The 22085-nt window shown below is 33.7% G+C and overlaps 1 protein-coding gene across 1 annotated transcript in view; it reads right to left on the minus strand.

Moving 5' to 3' along the window:
- The window catches only part of LOC140794591 (lysine--tRNA ligase, chloroplastic/mitochondrial), a 46931-nt gene extending 27531 nt beyond the window's left edge, over positions 1 to 19400 (minus strand). Inside the window, exons 1-9 of the mRNA XM_073146679.1 lie at positions 19139 to 19400; positions 11976 to 12188; positions 10363 to 10474; positions 9887 to 9995; positions 7498 to 7555; positions 6506 to 6574; positions 4521 to 4628; positions 1865 to 1957; positions 1633 to 1737 (exon numbers count right to left, since the gene is read on the minus strand). Coding sequence (XP_073002780.1) covers positions 1633 to 1737; positions 1865 to 1957; positions 4521 to 4628; positions 6506 to 6574; positions 7498 to 7555; positions 9887 to 9995; positions 10363 to 10474; positions 11976 to 12188; positions 19139 to 19375 — 1104 coding nt within the window. The 5' untranslated portion in view covers positions 19376 to 19400. The remainder of the gene's footprint in view (positions 1 to 1632; positions 1738 to 1864; positions 1958 to 4520; positions 4629 to 6505; positions 6575 to 7497; positions 7556 to 9886; positions 9996 to 10362; positions 10475 to 11975; positions 12189 to 19138) is intronic.
- Positions 19401 to 22085: the final 2685 nt, after the last annotated feature.

A 22085-nucleotide genomic window follows, 5' to 3' on the forward strand; every position in this document is an offset into this window, starting at 1 on the left:
AGAAAATAAGAAATAAATTAGGAATATTTCAATTTAAATGAAATTTAGATTTCTGAAAATAATTAATATCTATTTCTATTGCAGAAAATAAGATATAAATTAGGAATATTTCAATTTATATGGATTTCAGATTCCTGAAAATAATTAATATTATTTTATTTCTAGAAAATAAGATATAAATTGGAATTACTTCAAATTAAAGGAATTTCGGATTTGTAGAAAAAAAATATTTATTATTATATTTTATTTTCAGAAAATAACTGACGAAATGTTTATGCTAATATATTTTATTTTCTATAAATAAAATATAAGAGATCTTTATTTTTTTAGAATATGATCAAAAATAAAATATTATTTTTTGAGACGTGAAATTTTGCAAGATTAAATATTAGATTATTATTTATTTGTGTTTTCTGACTTATTAAGAATGATTTATATTATATATATATATATTAGAGGAAATAGTAGTATTTAAATTTATGGATTATTCGTGTATATATTGTATTTGAAGAATTGAGAATTTTGTTGATTGAGGAAATTGATACTTGAGATTCAGAATAAATCAGTATAGTTGAATATTGATAAAAGTGAGATCTGAAACCCAATTTGTTTTCAAGAAAATAAGTCCAGGGAAAAGATTCTTAGAATGTAACGTTGCAACGTGCTACCAAGTGACTCTGGCGGGATTAGGGAAAAGATTCCTGAATTTTTATCCTGGTAACTCTAATCTTTCTCAACGGATAGTGGAAAAGTCAGTAGAGCATTGTGACCCTAGACGGATCGACTATCTAGAAAAGTCCCGGGCGCCATCCCGATGGTGATTAGTGCAATGTGGCCACGGGTCAGAGTACCCATTAATGAGACAATATGACATTTTATCAATTTTGGCGGGTTTCCATGATAGTACATTTTCAGTAGAGATTGATTTGTTTTATATTAATTTATTTAAATTGAGATATTGTAAATGATTTATAATTCGATTTCCATGATAATACACTTTAGTGGAGATTCGTTTTATGTTGATTTATTCAGATTGTGTTAATATAAATGATTTATGATTTGATTTCCATGAAAATACACTTTTAGCGGAGATTGATTCGTTTTATATTGATTTATTCAAAATGAGTTAATATGAATAATTTATGATTCTAATTTAGTATATATGGATTTTGAAATTCAATATAAGAGACAAGAAAATTATTTATTTTTCAAGACGGCTTATATATTATTATTATGATTCTTTTTCATATGTATCACATGTTGATCTTTAACATTAGACATATTATTAGTAGAATGGGTTACTTACTGGGCGTCTAGCTCATGAGGACTTATTATTTTACAGGAATTTAAGAAGCTGCTTAGTGAGAATTCTGAAGATTGAGTACCGTTTTCGCTGTGTCAATCTATTTTAGGATTTAATTACTATTTGGGCCTTCATGTTTTCTCCGTGTTTTATCCTAGAGATTCACGGCCATCATATTCTCGGATTGAGGAGTGACAACGGCATTGTGGGATTGTTAATCCTAAAGAAGGGTGTTTGGGAAGAAATGAAGTGATGAGATGTGAAAACAAAGAGAATATTAAAGAAAAGTATATGACTAATATAAAATACAAATATGATGCAATAGTCACCTGATAATTAATGTTAAGCTTTCCATGGATCGATAGAGCACAACGTGTAACAATTTCCTCAGCCATGTTCATCATGCTTTGATAGTCTGAATATGCTTCGTACATCTAAATCCAAGTTTAGATCAACAGAAGTCAGTTGTGAGTTTGTAAATCACTAAATCTCATAAGGTAGAACTGGAGTTTCGTATATAAACATGGAAGTAGTAAAGAGTAAAGAGAAATTAAAAAATACCTCAATAGTAGTAAATTCAGGATTATGACGAGTAGAAATTCCTTCATTTCGGAATATGCGTCCTATCTCGTATACCTTCTCAAGGCCCCCAACCTGCCATTTGTAAATGCTACCCCCAATTAGGATAAAAAGCTAAATGTTTTGCAAGCACAATACTTTTAGTTCACTATATGGAATGACAGCAAAAAAACACATTTTTTTGTGTTAAGATTTAAAGGCTTCTTATGATACAATAAGTTCAATAACCTTAACAGGAGCAGACCAAATTATATGCTTACAAGCATATGGACTTCAAGAACTATAATTGGCTTCAATAATAAGTGCCATATTGGAGATAATGTTGCAATAATAAAGACACCACAATAACAAGCATATATTACTGAAGGTCAGAGAAAATGGACATACGGGATGGAGGTCATAAGTTGGTCATAGGGATTTTGCGGGTGGAAGCATGGATTCCTAGATATGAAGATGAAGATGGTAAGCCGGCAGTGATGAGGTGGTGCCGGAAAGGATGGTGGCGATAGCTTGTGGAGGCGGATGCGATAGATAGTTGAAGGCTATGATTAACCTACAACTGTGAAGGTTAGACCACTATGGCAAAGAGACACAAAATGGGAGAAGTCAGAGACGAAGGTTTGCATACGATGAGAAAGAATACCGCCGCAATGAGGGTGAAAGCCACTAAGCGGAGAGGGCAATAAGGGAGAAAAGGATTTACTAGATGATGGAGAGAAGTTAGAGAAGGAGACAGAGAGATTAAGGAAGATACATTAATTTCATTTCAAACATGCCTAAGATACAAGCCATAAGGCCCTATTTATAGAGAAGAATAAAATAAAAAAAGTCATAAACAAACTAATAAACCTAGCTAAACCAGTCTTTCTTATTCTTCCCAGAATATTTCTTCGTTCTGATGTAGATAAAATTTGAATCTAAGGATGCTTGGAATATGAAAGTTCTATATCACGAAGTCATTAATCTTATCTAGTTAGTTTTATAATATTTGGATATTGGATATTTATCTTATGATATATTCCCAAAACTGTGCAGAATTAAACTCAACTAAACTTAGCTAATTAAATAAATTATAACCTACTAAAACTCTGACTAATCACATAAGCATAATAAATAAGATAACTAGACTCATTCCATGAGCCCAATGTCTTTTTGAGATGATTCATTCGATCCGAATCACATCATTTACCACTGGTATGAAAGAAGCTATACCAAATAATAGAGTCTGACTTACATTCTTATACATTTTCTACAGCAGTCTGATTCTTTCATTCCATGCTTCGTTGTGATCCAACAACGTGGGTTAAGTTAGTCGAGTTGAGTCAATTTTTAGTTAGTCAGATTTATCTTATTTTTTTTAATTTCAAATAAATCAGTTAATTCACATGTAGATCTGATCCTCTAGGATTTCTATTCCTATATATAAGAGCGGTCATGTGTTGATAATAATCGTGGAATGAGAATTGAGTTTAGTTATTTATTTATCTTGTCATTATCTCTTCATATAGTCGTTAGATCATTATTATCTTTCTAAGAGTAGATCGTAACCATAAAAGTCTTTCGATCATTCAATCCCTAGCCACCTTCCTCCACCACGAACCACCCTACTTTACGGCCGTTCACCACTATCCTTGACAGTCCGCCACCCTCCGACGATTGCCGCAACGTTAGATATTTACCATTCTGACCTTGCTTTACTTATTTATTTATATCTTTTTATCTCGACCTCCAATTTAGGTGAAACTAAAGCCATTAGAACTCTAACTCACGAGACTATCATCACCTAAATTTTTATAATTTCTTATGTCCAGATCAGTCTAGATCTGGTTCGTAACATACTTATCAATTTCAAAGAAAATAGTGAATGGTCTCTATCATTACTTAATAAAAACAACTTCATGACTAATCCAGACATTGAAAAAGCAATAGGATGAAATTGATGAGATGGAAACACAATATCGTTACATAGGCCAATGACATTCAATAGAGTATTTCCTAGAATGGCTTTTGATTGCAAACAATAATGGCCATCACTATTTCATGAGCTTCAGGTTGACCAAACAACATATGAAGATATCATCAGCAGCAAAAACCCTCCATCAAATGTTGGCAACAAACTAGATAGGTCCAACAATTTATTATCAAATTATATTTTGATATGACTCATCAAGGATATGAATAGGATGAAAGAGTTGTCCTCATGCATCATTCTTTAGGATTGTCACCTAGCAGCAACCTTATCAAATCAGCTCTTGTACTATTTTATTTCTTTTAGACTATGCAAATTCAGGCAAATTCAATCATTTAAAAGGATCAGTCAGGAATATTTTTAAATTTCGGCAAAAGAAAAGAAAAGGACAAAAATGATGCAAAAGTGTGTTGGCAAGATTACAATTTATAATTGTATTTCCCAATTTAGACAACAAGTAAAAGAAATCTTATTGACAAAAAGTTTATTTACAAAAGTAAGTTGCATGACATATTTGAATTTGAAGTCTTTATGGAGTAAAGCATGAAACTTGCCATTAGCATGACAAAGATTTCAAGCACTACATAGAGTACTTGCATAATTATTTATAGAGCACATATTCAGTTAGATAATCAATGCTTAGAAATTAATATGGCACGACAAGATTACCAGCATTCTCTTCAAGTGCAGCTCTGTTGCAATTCTCAGATAAAGATCTCTTCCAAGGGAGTTATGGTAAGTAATAAAAGGCCTAGCTTCCGCACCACCAGCTGCTCCCTGGTTTACCAACTAAACCATGTAAATGACAGCCAACTATCCAATTGATTAACAAGGTACTAGGAGAAAACAAATCTTCTTGCAATCAAGGTGAGAAGATAAGCAGGGGCAAATGCATTAAAAATTGTCTTAAGCAAATAAGGAGCTTAGTGCAGCAACAGTTTCTACATATTGATGTAATGTTTGCTCACAAAGAGTTGACTTGATCAATTGGTAATATGTACAATATTTGAAAATCAAGAACAGAATGTCAAGACGCACAATACTATTATACTATGATTTGACAGAGGAAATCAGGCAACATATTACTCTCAGATATGAAGAAATCAAAAGAAAAGAACATTCTTTAAGGATAACAGTACCAAGTGAGTATTTCTACTAGAGAAAAGGAAGTATAAAATTTCCACTACAATTTCTGTCTAGCATCACCAACGGCTAACCATTTCTTCTCCATGACATCTACAAGAATTTGCATCACCTCTGACCGTCCAACACACAACAGCATGGTAACCATGCCCAGCACAGTGAAAGCAATGACCAAAGAGAGCCTGAGAGGGGTGTAAGAGAGGGGACGTGGGTCCATTGAGAGGCGAAGAGGGGAGGGTGGAGAGTTGGCAAGAAGAGGAGAAGGGAGGCAGATAGAGGAGATGGAGGTGAAAGGGGGAGGTTAGGAGGAAGAGGGGAACAATGAACACGAGAGCCAGACCAAGAAGGGATTTTTTAAGGGTTATTTCACATGTGGAATAGATCCTATTTGTTATTAGCAAAATAAGAGATTTATTCTAGGAATAATTATTCATTTGTTGATTTGTATTCTAGAATAAAAGTGTAATAATTATTTTTGATGTGATATAGAGTGAAAGTAAAGAAGAAAAAATTACCGGAGTACCCTTCAATTTGATATAAAGTAGATTAATAGGATCGATAAAGTACAACTAAGTATGCAGGTATGCAATACAATGATGCTAAGTATGCAGGTAGGCAATATAATGATGCTAAGTATGCAAGTATGCAATGCAATGATGCTAAGTATGCAATGCTAAGATAGATGTGCAATGGCAATAGAGTTGTAATACTAAGATAGGTGTGCAATTATTGACAACTAAGTATGCAATACTAAAATAAGTGTACAATGGCAAAAGAGTTGCAATGCTAATGTAGGTGTGCAATGCCAACTAAATATGTAATACTAAGATAGGTGTGCAATGCCAACTAAATATCTAATGCTAAGGTAGGTGTACAATACCAACTAAATATGTAATACTAAGGTAGGTGTGCAATGCCAATTAAGTATGCAATGCAAGGGTGCTAGGTTTACAAATATTTTTCATACTGTACAGATAATTTTCCAAATATTATTATATTTTATACTAAAAAATAATAAATTTTATTCTATATGGGAAATGTATTTTTTATTTTAGCTTAAAAACATGAGATTATTAATAATAATAATATCTTCACACTTTCGTATATTTATTTTTTTGCAAATTTCTTATTTTATTATTTAAAGAAAGAAAGATTTGATTAGGTTAATACATAGTTTAAATAGAAAATTTAATTTATTTAATTTATAATTTCCTCTTTCACTAATTTTCTTTTCAAGTGTTTTCATACTATTTTCCTTCTCCATGTTAAATAATAAATTTTGCATCTAACAATTTTACTGGGTTTAAAGGTATATGATCAGATCAGATGCGATTTAATTCAGAAATTTCATTACCCAATGATCTGAAAATAAAATTTGAATAACAACAACAATATGTTAATTTTCTGACAAAGATCGCATAAGTTGCTAAAGAACAGTTGACAGCTTATCACAGATATATTCATTGTGTGGAATGATAATGAACCAGAAAAACAAAGTGAACAAGGAAAACCTGTAAAACTGGAGTCTCAACCTCAATAAAACCCAAAGATTCCATTGTCTTGCGGATCTCAGACACAATCTGCATTAAGGATTAATCTTTATGAAGTAATGGGACAATGAAATAAGAAAAGTAAAGGAAAAAAAAAAAACATTCATTTTAATGAGCATAGTGACAAAAAAACAATATCTGAAATATGAACACAGGAAGAAGTTGTAGTGAATTTCTTGCTGGCAAATTTTACAAAGGAAAAAGAATCTTCCAATAAATGTTCCAGCCGATCCTAAATTCACATAAAAAAAAAAATGCTCAGGATATAGAGGACAGAAGTCATGCTCCACACATCCCCTCCCCCCACCCAAGACCTGAATTACCCATTCCGAACCAGCAAGGAGGAGCATAAGATACCAAACCACCACATGAGTGATGACCTGATACTTCCAATTTGGATATACATGAATGCAATTTTAGCTTCAAGATATCCCTATGCCTTAAGCAATGACTAGTGTTCCTATTCTTATACAAAGTTTCAAGTGTTGCACCAATATATAGTGCTAAATACCTTCAACTTAGTTCTAACAGCTATTTCAGCCCTAAAAGAACCTGAAACTCTGCTTCCAAAGTGCGTCATGACATGCCAATGTGTTATGGCATGCTAAGTCATCCAAACACTCTGCATGGCAGATAATGTCGACATAAGCCCTACAAAGCCATCGTCACCAACACCCAGCGCCTCTAGTACCACAATTGAAGTCAAGTAGACAAGCATTGTCTATTCTTCATCCAATCACAAAAGTATTTCATATAAGATACTGATATATAAGTATAACATCAAATTTATCAAGGTAGAACATAAAACAAGGCAGAACATTTACTGCTTGTTAATTGTTACTATGGATCCATAAAACCCAATAGAAAGGATAACACCAAAATATCAGATTCAATAAACTTCACTTATAATAGGATAGAATCTCCAGAAATGACATACTAAAAATGCTAATAACCTTAGCTCTTATTCGGAACACATCAGCAACCTCAGGATTTGCAATCATGTCAACATACCTAAGAACAAGACAAACATGTTATCAGGAATTATGTTATGGAAAATCAACACTAAAACTATATAATATTGAGTGCACAGATTGTAGTATTATAAATTTTCCATTATGAATGACTAATGAATTCAAAGACATCATGGCAAACATCAACGATTACAGAATTCCATGGTGCGGTCAAGTTCCATACTACTAACTACAAGAAGTTTCAAGGGATGGCTCCTTTAGGAATGAACCTAAGTTGTGAGAATTAAAATGGAACAAATCTTCAGCCAGCTAGTTATACAGTTCTCACAATCTCTTTGCCGAGAAAAAGAAAACAATCTCAACCCGCCTCTCAGTTAAAAGATGGGCACACCTATTTTTGTCATGCAGAGATGCAGGACAAAATCAATAGCTCCACACATCTTGATATTATGCAATTAATTTTCTAAAGATCTGAGAATTAGGATTGTGAGTTATATGCTTGCCTCTTATTCTAAAATATTATCTCTAAGACTCTTACGGTCTTACCTTCTCGAAAGTGAAAATAAGCCAAAAGGAACATTGCTTGTTCTTCTTCCTTTATGTTCACCTCTGAAGCATGGATATGGGATAAGGGATATAGACATGCCAATATGACGAGCCTTAAAAAATAAGGATACCATATGTTACGTATACCTCTAGAAATACAAGATATACCTGTGTAAAATGTAAACTTGTATTTTTTGTCATTTTTAAAACATATAACACTGTATATCTAAGCACATTTATAATTCATCTTTCAACAAAGCCAACCATGTTTAACAATTTATCAATTAATAATGTTATGGGCTAAGAAGATAAGTTATATTTAAAACCTTAATTGATTGTTGCATGAAATTCTAATATGGGTGTCTATCACGTTCATACATCATGCCCAATAAAATAGCAATTACGGTAAACTTTTATGAATAGAACATTCTTGACTTCCTTGTTTTGATTTATCGTTGAGGTTTGAATTTCAAAAGTATCCTAGAAGCAAGGATTGCCTTGTTGCTAGCATGTGTAATGTCAGCCAACTGTCGGCACAGTACGTGCCAACACACGGCACCATCCAGCACAACTGAAGACAAGCTGAGAGATGTATACTGAGAGAGGGAGAGAAAGCATGAGAGGAAGGAAAATAATGAGACTTTTCATTCCTTGTTGTCGTGATGCATTTGTCATCGAGATTTCATCACCAAATTTGTGCCAACCATGCCCTAAACTCCATCTCTTGGATCATTTTAAATTCGGATCTGCCTAAAAGATCTAACTTAGACTAGTTAGATCCGCTTTAGAGCAGATATTTCACTTGAGTCATGATCAACTTCGAGTGAATCATCTTCTCCAACAAGTAGGTCGCAATTTCTTGCCCTAACCATCACAACATATGGCTATGAGGCTCCAACAGCTGTGTGGGACTCCGGTGGCTGCGAAAGGCTTTCACAAGGCAAATCTCAACTGTCGGAATGTCGGAAGCCATAATATGGCTTTGGAGGGGGGATGCAGGCCACCTGCCAGGCACTCCGCTATACCACATGTTGACCTAGCACGGCACATCCCGTACATAACAATCCATTCCTAGAAGAATTTGCACATATCCACTTTTTTATCTCTATTTTGAAAATCAAATACGTAAAGCAAATATGTGATTCATATCCGCAAAGAATTTAAAAAGTATTATTTATGGTACAGTACCCAATACAATACAACTAAGGTATAGAAGTATCCTTGCTTCGTAGATGTTCATCCCAAGTTGTTGTACCATTCTCTTGTTTTGCAACTTCCACTGCAAACTTGAACAACATGTCCACCTGACCATGGCACCCTCAAACTCAAGAGTAGGGCCTCCTTTCTCTTATTTGGACAAGACCCTTTTAAACAGTTGTTTTTCCATATGAGAAACTCCTAACTGGTCATGAGACAAAAAAATTGTTTGCACCTCCTTCCAGAAAAAAAAATTACATCCACTCTGATCTTGGCTGAGTTATAATGCCTAATAACATAAGAAACTGAAAGTAGTTCACAGATCATTACTTGATTCATAGAGTTCTAATTACAAAAATTTCTTCTAAGATTAGATGAATGATTAATAGTAAGTCATTACAAACTTGTCCAGTAATTTAAAATCAGCGGAGTCAATATCTAAAATTGAATTTAGCTTATTGGAGCATATGAAACAAAACAAAATTAAAAGCTGCAGAGAAACAAACACCAAAAACTTTGCCTATTCATAAATAGACGAAAAACTTCAAGATATTAAAAGTACCTTATTTTGGCCGAAAAGAAGTATTGAAGGATTAAAGTACAGTCTAAACAATGCAAAGAAACTAACCGTTGACGGTAGCGTTTGTCGACATCAGTTAGGCCATGATACTTATCCGGTAGAGGGAGCAAAGATTTTGTAAGAATTTCAAAATGCCTCACATAAACAGATAATTCCCCTGTAACAATAACAAATAAAAATATATCAAAATAAAAATCAAAATACTAATGAACTAAGTGGCATTTGCTGAATCTTATACTAGAGGGTGTTTCAGAATCAATAGAAAAATTGGTTAATTTCTAGCTAAGACCAGTAGGATATTTGTAATCAATGCAAAAAAATTAACACTAACATTGCCATGATATTAAATTATTATGCAACTAAATTATCAAAAGTAAGTTGTTCCATGAATGGCAGCAAAAGTGGATCAGCATCAGCTTATAGTTTCAGTATGTAGAACATAAAGAACTCCAGCAAGAACCTTCATAATAACAGAGAATTGAAGTATTTGAAGAGGTGAAAAAGTTACTTTCTTCATAGTAAACCTTTTTCTGTCTTCTTTACTGACCCAGTTGAACCTACAATATCACCGATATCAACAAATGACTTCATCTGCTCAAACTGTTCGTCAGTAAGGCTTTCCTTCTCGCAGTAAAGCTAGAAATCCAGTGCTTGACATTAGAAGTACACATAACAGGAAACAACTGATATATTCTTGAAAATGGTCTCAAAAAGAAGTATCTAGAAAGAACTTTTAAAGTGAAAAAGAACAACAAAACAAAATAAGTATGGCAAACCAAACAACTACATACATTATTGATTTTTTAGCGTATTGCAAAGCATAATAGAATAAGAAAGTAAATTAGAAGAAATAAAAATTGTTGATATTAAAATTTAAATATCATATTTGAGTGTACATCCTACAAAATCCAGAGTTCTTACACAGATATCCTAAGTTTTTTACTCTTTGGCAACTAGGAGTTAAAATTTGAGCTGTTTAAAAAGACAATCATACCCTTAATCTATAGTCGAGAGTGTACATGCAAAAAAGATTGAGGGTCCTTTTCTTCTCTTTTCTCACTTCAAAATGGTTCCACTTCAACTGTTAGACAGCTTTGAGGGGTATCCACACAAAAACAAAAGTTTTGAGCAGTATCCATACGAAATCCAAGGGTTTAAGTGATATACACACGAATAAAAATTTACAGGGGTATACGGGCAATTAAGGGGCTACTTAGGGGTATAGATGCAACAATGCAAAAGAAATTTTAAAAGGAGTATCAATATTAAGCCCCTGACTGTTTGATTACTAATGAACTTACTAATGATACATAAGAAGAGGCCCCATGTAACTCTGTTTATGTTGTTTTCATTGATGAATTTTAGAATGAGAATGACATCCAAGTAAGAAATGAAGACCATTAAATTTAAAGGTTTTGGAAAAAGTAATTCTAAGATCATTGTATGAAATTTGATCCCAGTAAAATAGGATTACAAAATAATAGGAAAGGCAAATATGACGATCAAGAAATACGTAACTTTCTTTTTGTTAAGCTAGGCCAATTATTCAGTAAGCCAGAGACTAGGATGTGATTTGTAGAATTAAACCCAAGTAGTTAAAGTGGAGAATGGTTTAATATCTTGTGTACCTACCACATACACCCTAAACTAATGGAAGATTTATACAGAATACTTTATGGTTCCAACTTCTGAATGTTGTGCAGCCAAAAGCATTGAATCTAGTAATCTCCATCTCTAGAAGTATGTATTATCATATACAAGGAAACTATGATGTAGACGACAATGCTATTATTAATCATGGAAAGTCAGTAGCATCAAGTTTATAGTAGTTCAAATACTGATATACTAGATACAACATTGAAGTACTGATTGATACTTTGATAGCTTTATTGTTGAAAAAGGGTATTCTAATTCTTTGTAGGAAGTCTCCATCCACCAAACTTGGCTATTGCAAAGATATACTATCTCGAGTGCATTAGTCATGAATCATACCAGCCTACCAGGTTTATACTATTCTAGTGTGACATCATAAAGTATGAAAATTCTTTTCTTGATAAAAATCAACAAACGAGACCATGAAATTATAGGAGTTCCTATAAGATTATGAAGAGGCTAAACGAAATCAAAATAGACAAACCTGGATTGCCCCTGTATCATCTCTTAGTGTCAAGAAGGCGAGTTTACCAAATGCTCTACGAGCAATGATCCTTCCCGCAAGTGACACTGAAGCTTCCTTACACTCTTCACCATTTCCCAAATAGCTATAATCATCTTGGAGCTGACTTGCAGTGTGAGTTCTGTCCCACTTATAAGCATATGGATCATGCCCATTGCTCCTCAATTCTTCTACCTGACCAAGCATTGAAAAGTCAAAATATAGAATGCATGAGTACTTTTTCTCCAAATAGAATACAGAAGTGAACCTAGACAACAATTGAATAACACCAAAAGTTCAGCTTCTCCAGGTCAAGTATAAAAAACAAAAAAATGCTCGAATGACTCCTTCAAAAGAGTCACAATTTCAACCATGCAGTCCTTTACCCAATAAATGGATATCATTTCAAAGAATTTTATTTTTTGGGAATTCATACATATAAATTAGTTAGAACTTCTGCCTGATAAAAATCTAAAAAAGGACAACCTAAATTCTTGATTTTGTTGGATCTCCAATGTGCCAGTTGATTAATAAGTTCTTCAATATGTTGGACCCTTAAAACGTCTGCAAGGATACCTTTCTTGATGTTTCATTATTAATAAACTTTGTACTTGTATTTACAGTTACCTCCTCTCTTAATAGTACTAGTTTGATGCTTTCAAGGTTTATTGAAAATTCCGATGCTTTATTTATTACTCAAAAAATTAACATGTTGCAGTGATACTGTTTTGTCCCTTTTTCTGTGTACAGCAACCTACAGAAGAACCGAAATAATTGCAATGCATATATGGCCAAACTAGTCAATAATGATAGATGCAGGTTGTCATATAACTAGATGCAATGTTTATAATTTTATGTGTGGAAAGCTGAGGAGAGAGGGTCACACGCCCGCCACCTTGATAATTCAGTCAGAGTTTGGAGTTATAGCCCATTTGTTGCTGCCTAATGAACCATTGTAACCCTAGTGCCTAACAAAACTAGTTCCACTAGGCACGCTTATCTCAAAAGCTCCCTATATCTCTATACAAGATGAAAGTCTCTTCATTGCAGGTCATCAAGACTGGCCAAACTTTTGGAGTAGTTTGAGGTAGGGCATCAGTGAATTTATTCATTCGAATATCAATTCCATCAAGAACATGTAGGTCATACATCTCCCTGGGATTGTAGTTCAATTTGTCGAAGCACTGCCCAGTCAAGGCTTCTGCACAGATGATAATAAATTGTAAGAAATTTTAAGAAATTTGGTTTCCGATTCAGAAGGAACCACAAGAAAGTCAATTAGCACAGATGATCACCCTCTCCTATCAGATTTAATCTAAAAATAAGCCTCACAAAACAACTTCTAACAAAGTATACGACGCAATTTGCATTTGGTAAATCAGCAAAAGAATGATCCAGGATGACAAATAAAACCTCTCAGGTATCGTAGGTAGGTTTCTACTAGACCATTCTCAAGGTTCTCTCTCATTCATATGGTCCATTTCTGGCATAGGAAATTGGCATCTGAAATTTCTGAATCAAGGAGGCAGAAAAATGATCTGGTTCAGTCAGGATTTACATGTAGTTTTACAGATCTGGTTCAGTCAGGATATTTTGCAAAAAAACAGCATGTTCTCACGTCTGTCATCAGCTCAAGCTGAGAACAAGTAGCTGTAAATGTCCTGAGTAAGAAATTTGTTTTCTTTCAGCCAAACATAAAGTCTCCCATTGAGCTGGCCCTAATTAAGGCTTAAAAATATCCTCAACTTACAGTTCAGGCTTCCGATAATCCAAATCCTATCCAAATGAAGCAATTATGCAAAACTGATGCAAGTCAGCGAAGCAAACACAATACATTAGGTTTTAAAATAAATAAACTAAAAATGACTGAAAATGACAGCATAAATTAAAATTCAGAGCTGAAGCAAATTAATTCAATTCCCGATATCTATGCAAGTTTCGTCCAAATATTCAACCATCTAAAAGCTGAAGTTCTTTGATAGCAAACATAGAATGCAGACACCCTATGGAAACCACCACAATCTCCATCTACTCTCTCCGCTCTTAAATGCATTTAATTCCAGTGAGTTGCAGCTATGGTAGCATGCATTGAATCTCAGCCAAGCCCAATTTGTATCGCCAAAACAGATCGGCCGATCTCTAATCTAAATCGTCCGAAATGGATGGCCGATTAGCCGATACAGCTGATATGTATCATTTTTTCAAGTAGCTAATCCCGATCCCAAAACCAATACTTAGAATCTTGAGTAGTAGTCATAAAGCTTTGCAAGTTTGCATGGTGAAGCACCCTATCTGTAAGAATGTTAACATGTTCTGAGTAAAGACTGACCTTCCATCTAACATGTAATTTCTAATAACCTCCTGAATGTATGGAATAACAGAAATCCTGCAATATTCTTTCAATTTCTTCATTTTTCTTCTTTGGAGATGAGGTAAGAGCAGGTAAAGAAGGAGATCTTGAAGAATGGAGAACGGCTCATGATAAGGTGGAAGATTCAGTATTGAAAGTAGAACCAATTCCTGTATGACATGGTGATAAAAAAATAGAGGACTTTACACCGACTATCTAGATAACTTTCAAGAGCACTCATAATATTAAAAACCTTTCATGGTTTAGTCACTTCCTATAGAAGATTTATTAGTGGATTTAGCACATCGCTGCTCTACTTGTTACTAATTGAATAATGAAAGGAACAACTCAAATGGACGAAAAGTACAATTTAGGCTTTTCTGGACATTAAGAAGATGACATGAGCCAATCTCATGACTTTCTGATATTCTACAAAATGCTTTAACCTTTCCAAGGAAGTCTTTCATTTAGGTATAGATCATGTGTTACGCTTGTCAATTTTTTAAACAAAAATTAAGAGGACTCATGCAAATATTCAACATATGATTAAAGTAAGTTTGACGCACCAAATAAAACATATATGCTTGTATGAAATGATTAGGTATCATCAGGAGTTCAGTACACCCTGTCACAACAGCTTGTCAATAGACTAAGAAGCACAGACACGGATACGGGACACGGATACGACACGGTACGGACACGGGGATACGACAAATCTTAAAAAAACAGGACACGATACGTTTAGGACACGGCAAAATAAATAAATAAAAGCATTATATATATTATCGATACGTTTAAAGAAATATTTTTCTAAACTTATAGTATAAATACACAAGCATGCATAAATTATTCATGAGAGAAAAACAAAATGTATACAATACTACAAAGCCAAAAATGATAATACTAATACGTGATAATACAATTCTATATTATAAGAATAAATATCTAACTACCTGAGAATAAATAACTAACTACCATTACTTAACTACAGTGGATGGCATAGGCGAATCTGTGATTTTATAATAATTTGCATTAATATTAATTTTCTTGTATGTACTAACTTGTGATTGTTGCATTATATTTCTATAGCATATGCAGGAATTTCCTAAAATTGATATTTATGTTATCAACTTTTATAGTATATGATAAATTTTATGTCTAAAAAGTTTCTCAAGGGTGTCTAAAAGTGTCTAAGGAGTGTCCGAATTTATTCTATAATTTTTTAAATATGGAATATGTTGTAGAAGTATCCGACACGTGTCTAATGAGTGTCCGACGAGTGTCGATGTCCGACAAGTGTCGGACACGGACACGGCATGCTATTTGAAGTGTCCGTGTTTCATAGTCAATAGATTAGATGGCAATCAACAAGGACCATCCCAATATTGTGCCAGAGTGCCATGCTAACATAGGAAAATACGTCAAAACCTATGCCTATTAAGGAAGACTAGGTTGTGCCAGTCTTCTTACCCCGGCAGCCACCTAAGGCACAATCCATGCCTAGTGTCACGAACAGTGCAACCAGCACTAGTAGGATGTGTCAATTTTTTCATACTGGTAGAGTATGTGACTAGCTACACAGACCATGCAAATCATAGATAAATCTATGGTTGAGTTAATAATGATATCACATAGATATCATTTTCCATTCCATAATATTTGGCACATTTGCATTATTACATGCACACATAGCTTAAATAACAATACATTCTTCAATATGCAAAGATCAGAAACTCTTAAGGTTAATGCTCTTCAGAAAAAACTATGCAAGCAAAGGATCTGAACTACAGACAAGAACAATGATTTAAGAATATAAACTCAAAAAAGTTAGTTCATAAATCTAACTATCTCAAAAGTAGCAAAATAGAAGTTAAGAAATTGTAGGAATTAGCAATGCAAAAGGAAAAAAAGAAACTAGATGATCATATCCATTAACTCAAACAAATCCCCCGAATGAAAGGAAAAGCAACTTGGACATTGCTAATTCCTAATATTATGAGTAAGATGGTTAATGAATGTTCGGTGGTGACGAATAGCGTAACTCCAGATAATAGGAAAATTTCAGAGTATTTTGGGGCTAAATATTTTGTTATTTAGAGTCTAGTTAGAACTTTGCTGGTCAGGAAACAGAGTATGTGTGTTGCAAATGTTGAGAAGAACTATCTCAAGCCATAGAATTTCTCAATTCTGCAATTGCAAATTTGTGGTAAAAGAAAAGAGGGTAATATTTAGATGTCCCACTTCCATGGCAATGTAATTCTTTCTCTCAAGACGACATGTGCTAAATATATTTCTCAAATCTACTGGATGAAAGTCATGAAGGCAAGGCAGGTGCTTTGATCAAGTTAACCTTTAATTCGTATAGGATTTTCAGAACCCTTCACTTTATTCTTCATTGCATGCTCACTATCATGTCCTATCTACATGACAATCTGCACAATAATACATTAGTAGGAACTGGCATATATGACAGCAGTTCTAGTGGCATACAGCACTCGGTTAAACCAACTGACCAATAAAAGATATGGATAAAGGAAAAAAGAATGAAGAGATGCATGTTTAGCTAAAAAGTTCATGAGTTCTGAGCTCAAGACAAACAGCTTCATTTTCAATATTTGAGTCAGCAAAAAAATGACAGCATCAAGCAATAACCAAAACCAAGTTCCAAGCTAAAAATTTAAAAATGAACCCTCTTCCCCCAAGTTAAAACACTGAGAGGCATTTACCAAAAGCACAGCTACTCCATAAGAAAAGGCAAAAGGATTGCTCACTTTCATTAGAAACATAAGGTGGCATCTAGAATGAGGCCAAGGCTAGTCCCTGAACTTGTTTAGGGATCCCTAGCCGCATTTAGATACCAAACACTTCACCCCCAAACATGCATAAAATAAGTCTAAATTTGAATTCAAATTATATTACAAATTTACCACTAAAATGATTTATATTTATTTTTCCTATGACTTGTCAATGTCCTCTCTCCTCTCCCTCTCCTCTTTCCCTCTCCTCTCTCTCCTCTCTCACCGTGGAAATGGGTATTTTTTAGTTTTCTTTTTAAAATGCTCCTCTTTCACCAAGACTGAGAAAAAATTAGCACGCAACAAAAAAAAACAGTATACATTGGTGGAAAAAAAAATTTACTCAACAGTTTAATATCGGTGCTAAAGTAAAATATTAAAAAAAATAAGTCTCTGAAAAAGGTTTCATGTTTAGTAAGTCTAATTCAGCTGTAATCAAATTGTTGTAATTTGTTAAACATGGTATTTTTTATTGGGATGAACACAATAAGGTCTCGTTCATGTGAGATTAAGATTTTGGATTGTATTTTTGGGTCGTGTTTCAAACATGTCAGATATTTTCAGATGATTGTTTGTGGTTTTGTTTTCTAGAATTGAAAACTGAGGACTTAATATTGCTTTACTAGTTCAAAAAAATAAAAGGTGTACAGGATGTGCTATTACTTGCTAAGTATAGCTATTTGCAGATTTAAAAAAAAAAAAAAAACAGAAGCAATTGTTGTAAGCCCGCTTGTGAGCTTACAAACACCCAAGCCGACAAGAACGGAGATTTATTCATTTGCAATGACACTTGTTAGCTTACAAGCCCACAAGCTGCAATAACCACACTCTATACATGCCAAATATAGATATCAGCTAGCTTTAAAGAGAACACAATTTACAAGCATGCAAGTCCGCAAGTAAAATGGCACTTGTAGGCTTACAAACCCGCAACACTGAAATAAGCATGCCATCATTAACATGTAGCCCGCTCAAGGGCTTCATAACGACAGCCACCAAGTATATATAAAAGGGCATTTGAGAGCTTACAAGCACATAAGCCCATAATTACTGCACCAAAAGGCTTTTTCTTGCACAAAAGACACATCATTTTTTATATTTTTAAACTTTAACTATCATTTAATAATAATAATTCTGCTCTAACATCATTAAAGTCAAAAGATATTTTGATCCATTAATTTTACATATCATCTATTTCCCTCCAAAACTAACATTCTTTTTACTTTTTCATATCACATTAAAGGTAATAATTATACTCTTAGCCACCCTCACAATCAAATACTATATTATCTTAGCCTAGTTCAAGCTACATAAATTATGGGTAAGAAATGGAGTCAGCTAGCCACGTTTTGGGCATAGACTCAAATCCAAACAGGGCCACCCTACGAACACATAATGTCCAAAACACAGCAGAACGGAGCCACACCAACCAACATGCCCCTTAAATCCAAACTAAAGCAACAAACACCTGAACCACACCCATACAATCACTGCAAAATCTGCTGCTCTATAGCAGCCCGCACGCAGACGAACCAAGTTTAAAGCTACAAACCGCAGTATCATCAACAACATATCAAAATACCAGTACACCCAGAGACAAAGTAACTAACCAAAAAGATCAATGAATCTGGCCATCTTCTCCCACAGTTACGGGCTCTCTACTAAACCAAAGAAGCCATACAGAAGAACTAATGGACAGACGAGACCGCATAAGACTACTGAACTGGAAGAAAGGATTCGCTAATGGCAAAGGAGAAATTGCCGATTCACGATACTGATTCCGGATGCCCGGTACCAGAGGACAGAAGACCCATTCCTGATGACAGATAAATGACGACATATTCCCTCTTCCCCTTACCAAAAGCAGAAGATTGATATAGGAAAAAAGAAAGGAATTGAAGGCCAAGTACGTCTTCATCCAAAATGACTTAAAAATTCGATCTTTCTCAAGATTCAAGAACAAAGGAAGAAGCAAGACTAAGAAGGAAAAAAGGTGACACCTTTTTTAGACGGATGGCACGAATGGAGTCCCTATCAGAAGTAGAGGAGGAGCTCCGGCGGCGGCGGTCAGAGACGCCTTTGTTTACGGTGGGCGACGGCGTTGTGACGGCGGCAGGAGAGGAGGAGGAACAGCATCGCACCCTTAACCTTAATCTCGTCCTGGTGGTGGTGGAGACCGCTCTGGACGCCAAGTGAATAAGGTGGGAAGAAGCGCTCCACATCCTAAGGACATCCATTGGAGAGAGATGCGAGAGGAAGGATGAGTGGTTTTGAGGTGGTTTAAGTTGAGATGATCATCGAATGGCCCAGCCCAAATCCGACTCAAATAAACCGACCTAAGCTCGACCGGGATCGAGACCGAGCGATTTAGTAACGGACTGAACTGGGCAGGCACACCTAGGTTCAAAACGGATTGAATACGGACCGGATAGTGCTCCGAATTTATATTTTTAATTCGGATATTGGATGGATAGAAAATTTTAAAATAATATACTAACTAAACGGATACGAATAATTTTCGGATAGCGAAACGGATTTTAAACGGATATTGATCGAATTTTAATCAAATTATGTTATTTTATTTAGAGATAATTAACACAAAAATATTAAGAGTTTCAAAAAAAATTGTACGTCAAATACATATAAAATTAAAAAAATTAATCTCTATAAATAATATATAAAATATTATTATTTAAATATTCACTATTTAAATAAGCAAACTAAAAACTATAAATCATTCAAAAAAATATGTGGGTAAACGGATATCCGATATCCGTATCTGTATCTGAATCTGAAAATTATATCCGACCCGTATCCGAATCTGTATCCAAGTTTTTCTTCAAAACTTCTATCCCTATCCGAAATGAATAGGAATTTTTTTTCCGACTTGGGTCGAATTGGAGTTAATCCGACCTGTTTTCACCCCTACCCCAAGGCCATCTATTGGAGAAAGAATGGAGAGAGAAGCGAGGGGAAGGATGAGTTGGGGTGAAAAAGGAACGGATATGGATCGATAGTGCTTAATTCATATTTGGATCTATATTTTTAATTCGAATACGGATATATACGGATATTAGATGAATAGCAAGTTATTTTTAAATACGGGTTGAATAATTTTCAGATATGCATTAGATAATTTCTAGATACAAGCAGATCTTAAATGGACACAAATTAGATCTTAAACAAATACAGATCAGATCTTAAACAAATTTTAACCTTTGTTTTAGACACAATTAATATAAAATACTAAGATTATCAAGGATTTGAAGCCAAATAACCAGCACTTTGCATGCACTAAATGGAAAATTACTATTATGTTGGATTCCAGAAGTCAAGCATGGTTACTAAAGGCAAAAGCCTTGAGAACTCTTAAAATATTTTTAACATGTTTTACTGGACACAGGGATAAGAACAATATGAATGTATATGACTGTGACACAAATAACTTATAGTAATCCTTCGAAAAGATGTAATAGAGAAGAAAGAAAGCAATTTGTTCTTCTAACATGAAATTATCAACGTAAGACTGCCGAATATGAGTAATACATAGTTTTTGCTCAACCCAAGTGATTTCAAATTCTATTTGACGCAGGAAGTCACAAAGCTACCAAAACATATCAAAAGAATAACAGCCACCACAAAACAAGGGTCATCCCATATTAAATACAACCAAAACTATAAAATCTAAATCCAGCTGAATTATTGAACAAATAAATACTTAAAATTCTAGTAAGAAACTATCACTATAGAACATTCAAAATACCATGGCAATGGTAGATTCTATACTTTCAACATATGTTTAAAAGATCAATTTATAAACCACCCTCTTAAAAAATAAAATATATATATAACTATCAAAAGTTGGATGTTCACATTAACTTCAACAAATGTAATTACAATGTGATCACTCCCCCTATAATCTAGTGAACTTATTGATGGAACCAATTCTTGTAAATCAAGAATTTCATATTGTTCAACATCCCTGTTATAACTGAGGCTACTTGTCCTAATAAGAAAGAAACATATTAAAATTAGTAAATAATACTAATTTATAAAATGTTATCAAATATTATAACTAATTTACTACAAAAAGGGATCCAACATATTACAATAAGTATCAACTACTCTGCTATCTATGCTAAATAGAAATTTAGATAAAATTATGGCGACTTGAATTGTCAATATATCATGGACAACTTGTGACAATATATGATACTTTCTATTACTTTTTGTCTTTCACCAAGATAATAAATTAAATTTAGTATCATTATGTTGCCATAGAAGTGAAACATTATTAATATATTTATCCAAATCTATTTTAATATATTGATGTTGGCATCTTCACTTATTGCTCAAAATCTTTATCAACATCAAGATCAACTCTACCACTCTGAAAAGCTTCGTATAGAATTTAGATGCATATTCATTATACAACTTTCTTATGATTTTACGAACTTCCTTAAGTTCATTAACACTACCAAGAGAATAAATTTAAAAAAAAAATACATCATTAGTTTTATCTTATACTAATGATCTAGAAATAAAGACACAACTAATATAAGATTGCATTGCTCTTAATATTTGTCAAAAAAACTTTTTAATTGATGTTATTATAGAAAGAACAAGTTCATTAAAACTTTTGCACAATTCTTTAATTTGCAATTGAATAGTACAAACTTCTTTGAAAAATAAGTTAGATGTTGAGTATGAAGTTCATAAAAATAATTAACATTTGGTAATTAGTTTCTCTATATCTTTTGATCTACCTACCTAATCGATAAGATTTCAGTCGCATTAGATTCCTAACTTCCAAAGGAACAACATAACTAAATCTCATATTATTTCAATAGTTAGATCGATTTCCACTATCTTTGAAAGTTTCATATTCAATTATGTCGAGAATAGCAACTCAAATTGACAATCATCTTCCTCGAGGGTGATTGTAAC

This window comes from Typha latifolia, chromosome 9, assembly GCF_019914945.1.
Source record: "Typha latifolia isolate L0001 chromosome 9, TyphaL0001v2, whole genome shotgun sequence".
In the NCBI taxonomy this organism is placed as follows: domain Eukaryota; kingdom Viridiplantae; phylum Streptophyta; class Magnoliopsida; order Poales; family Typhaceae; genus Typha; species Typha latifolia.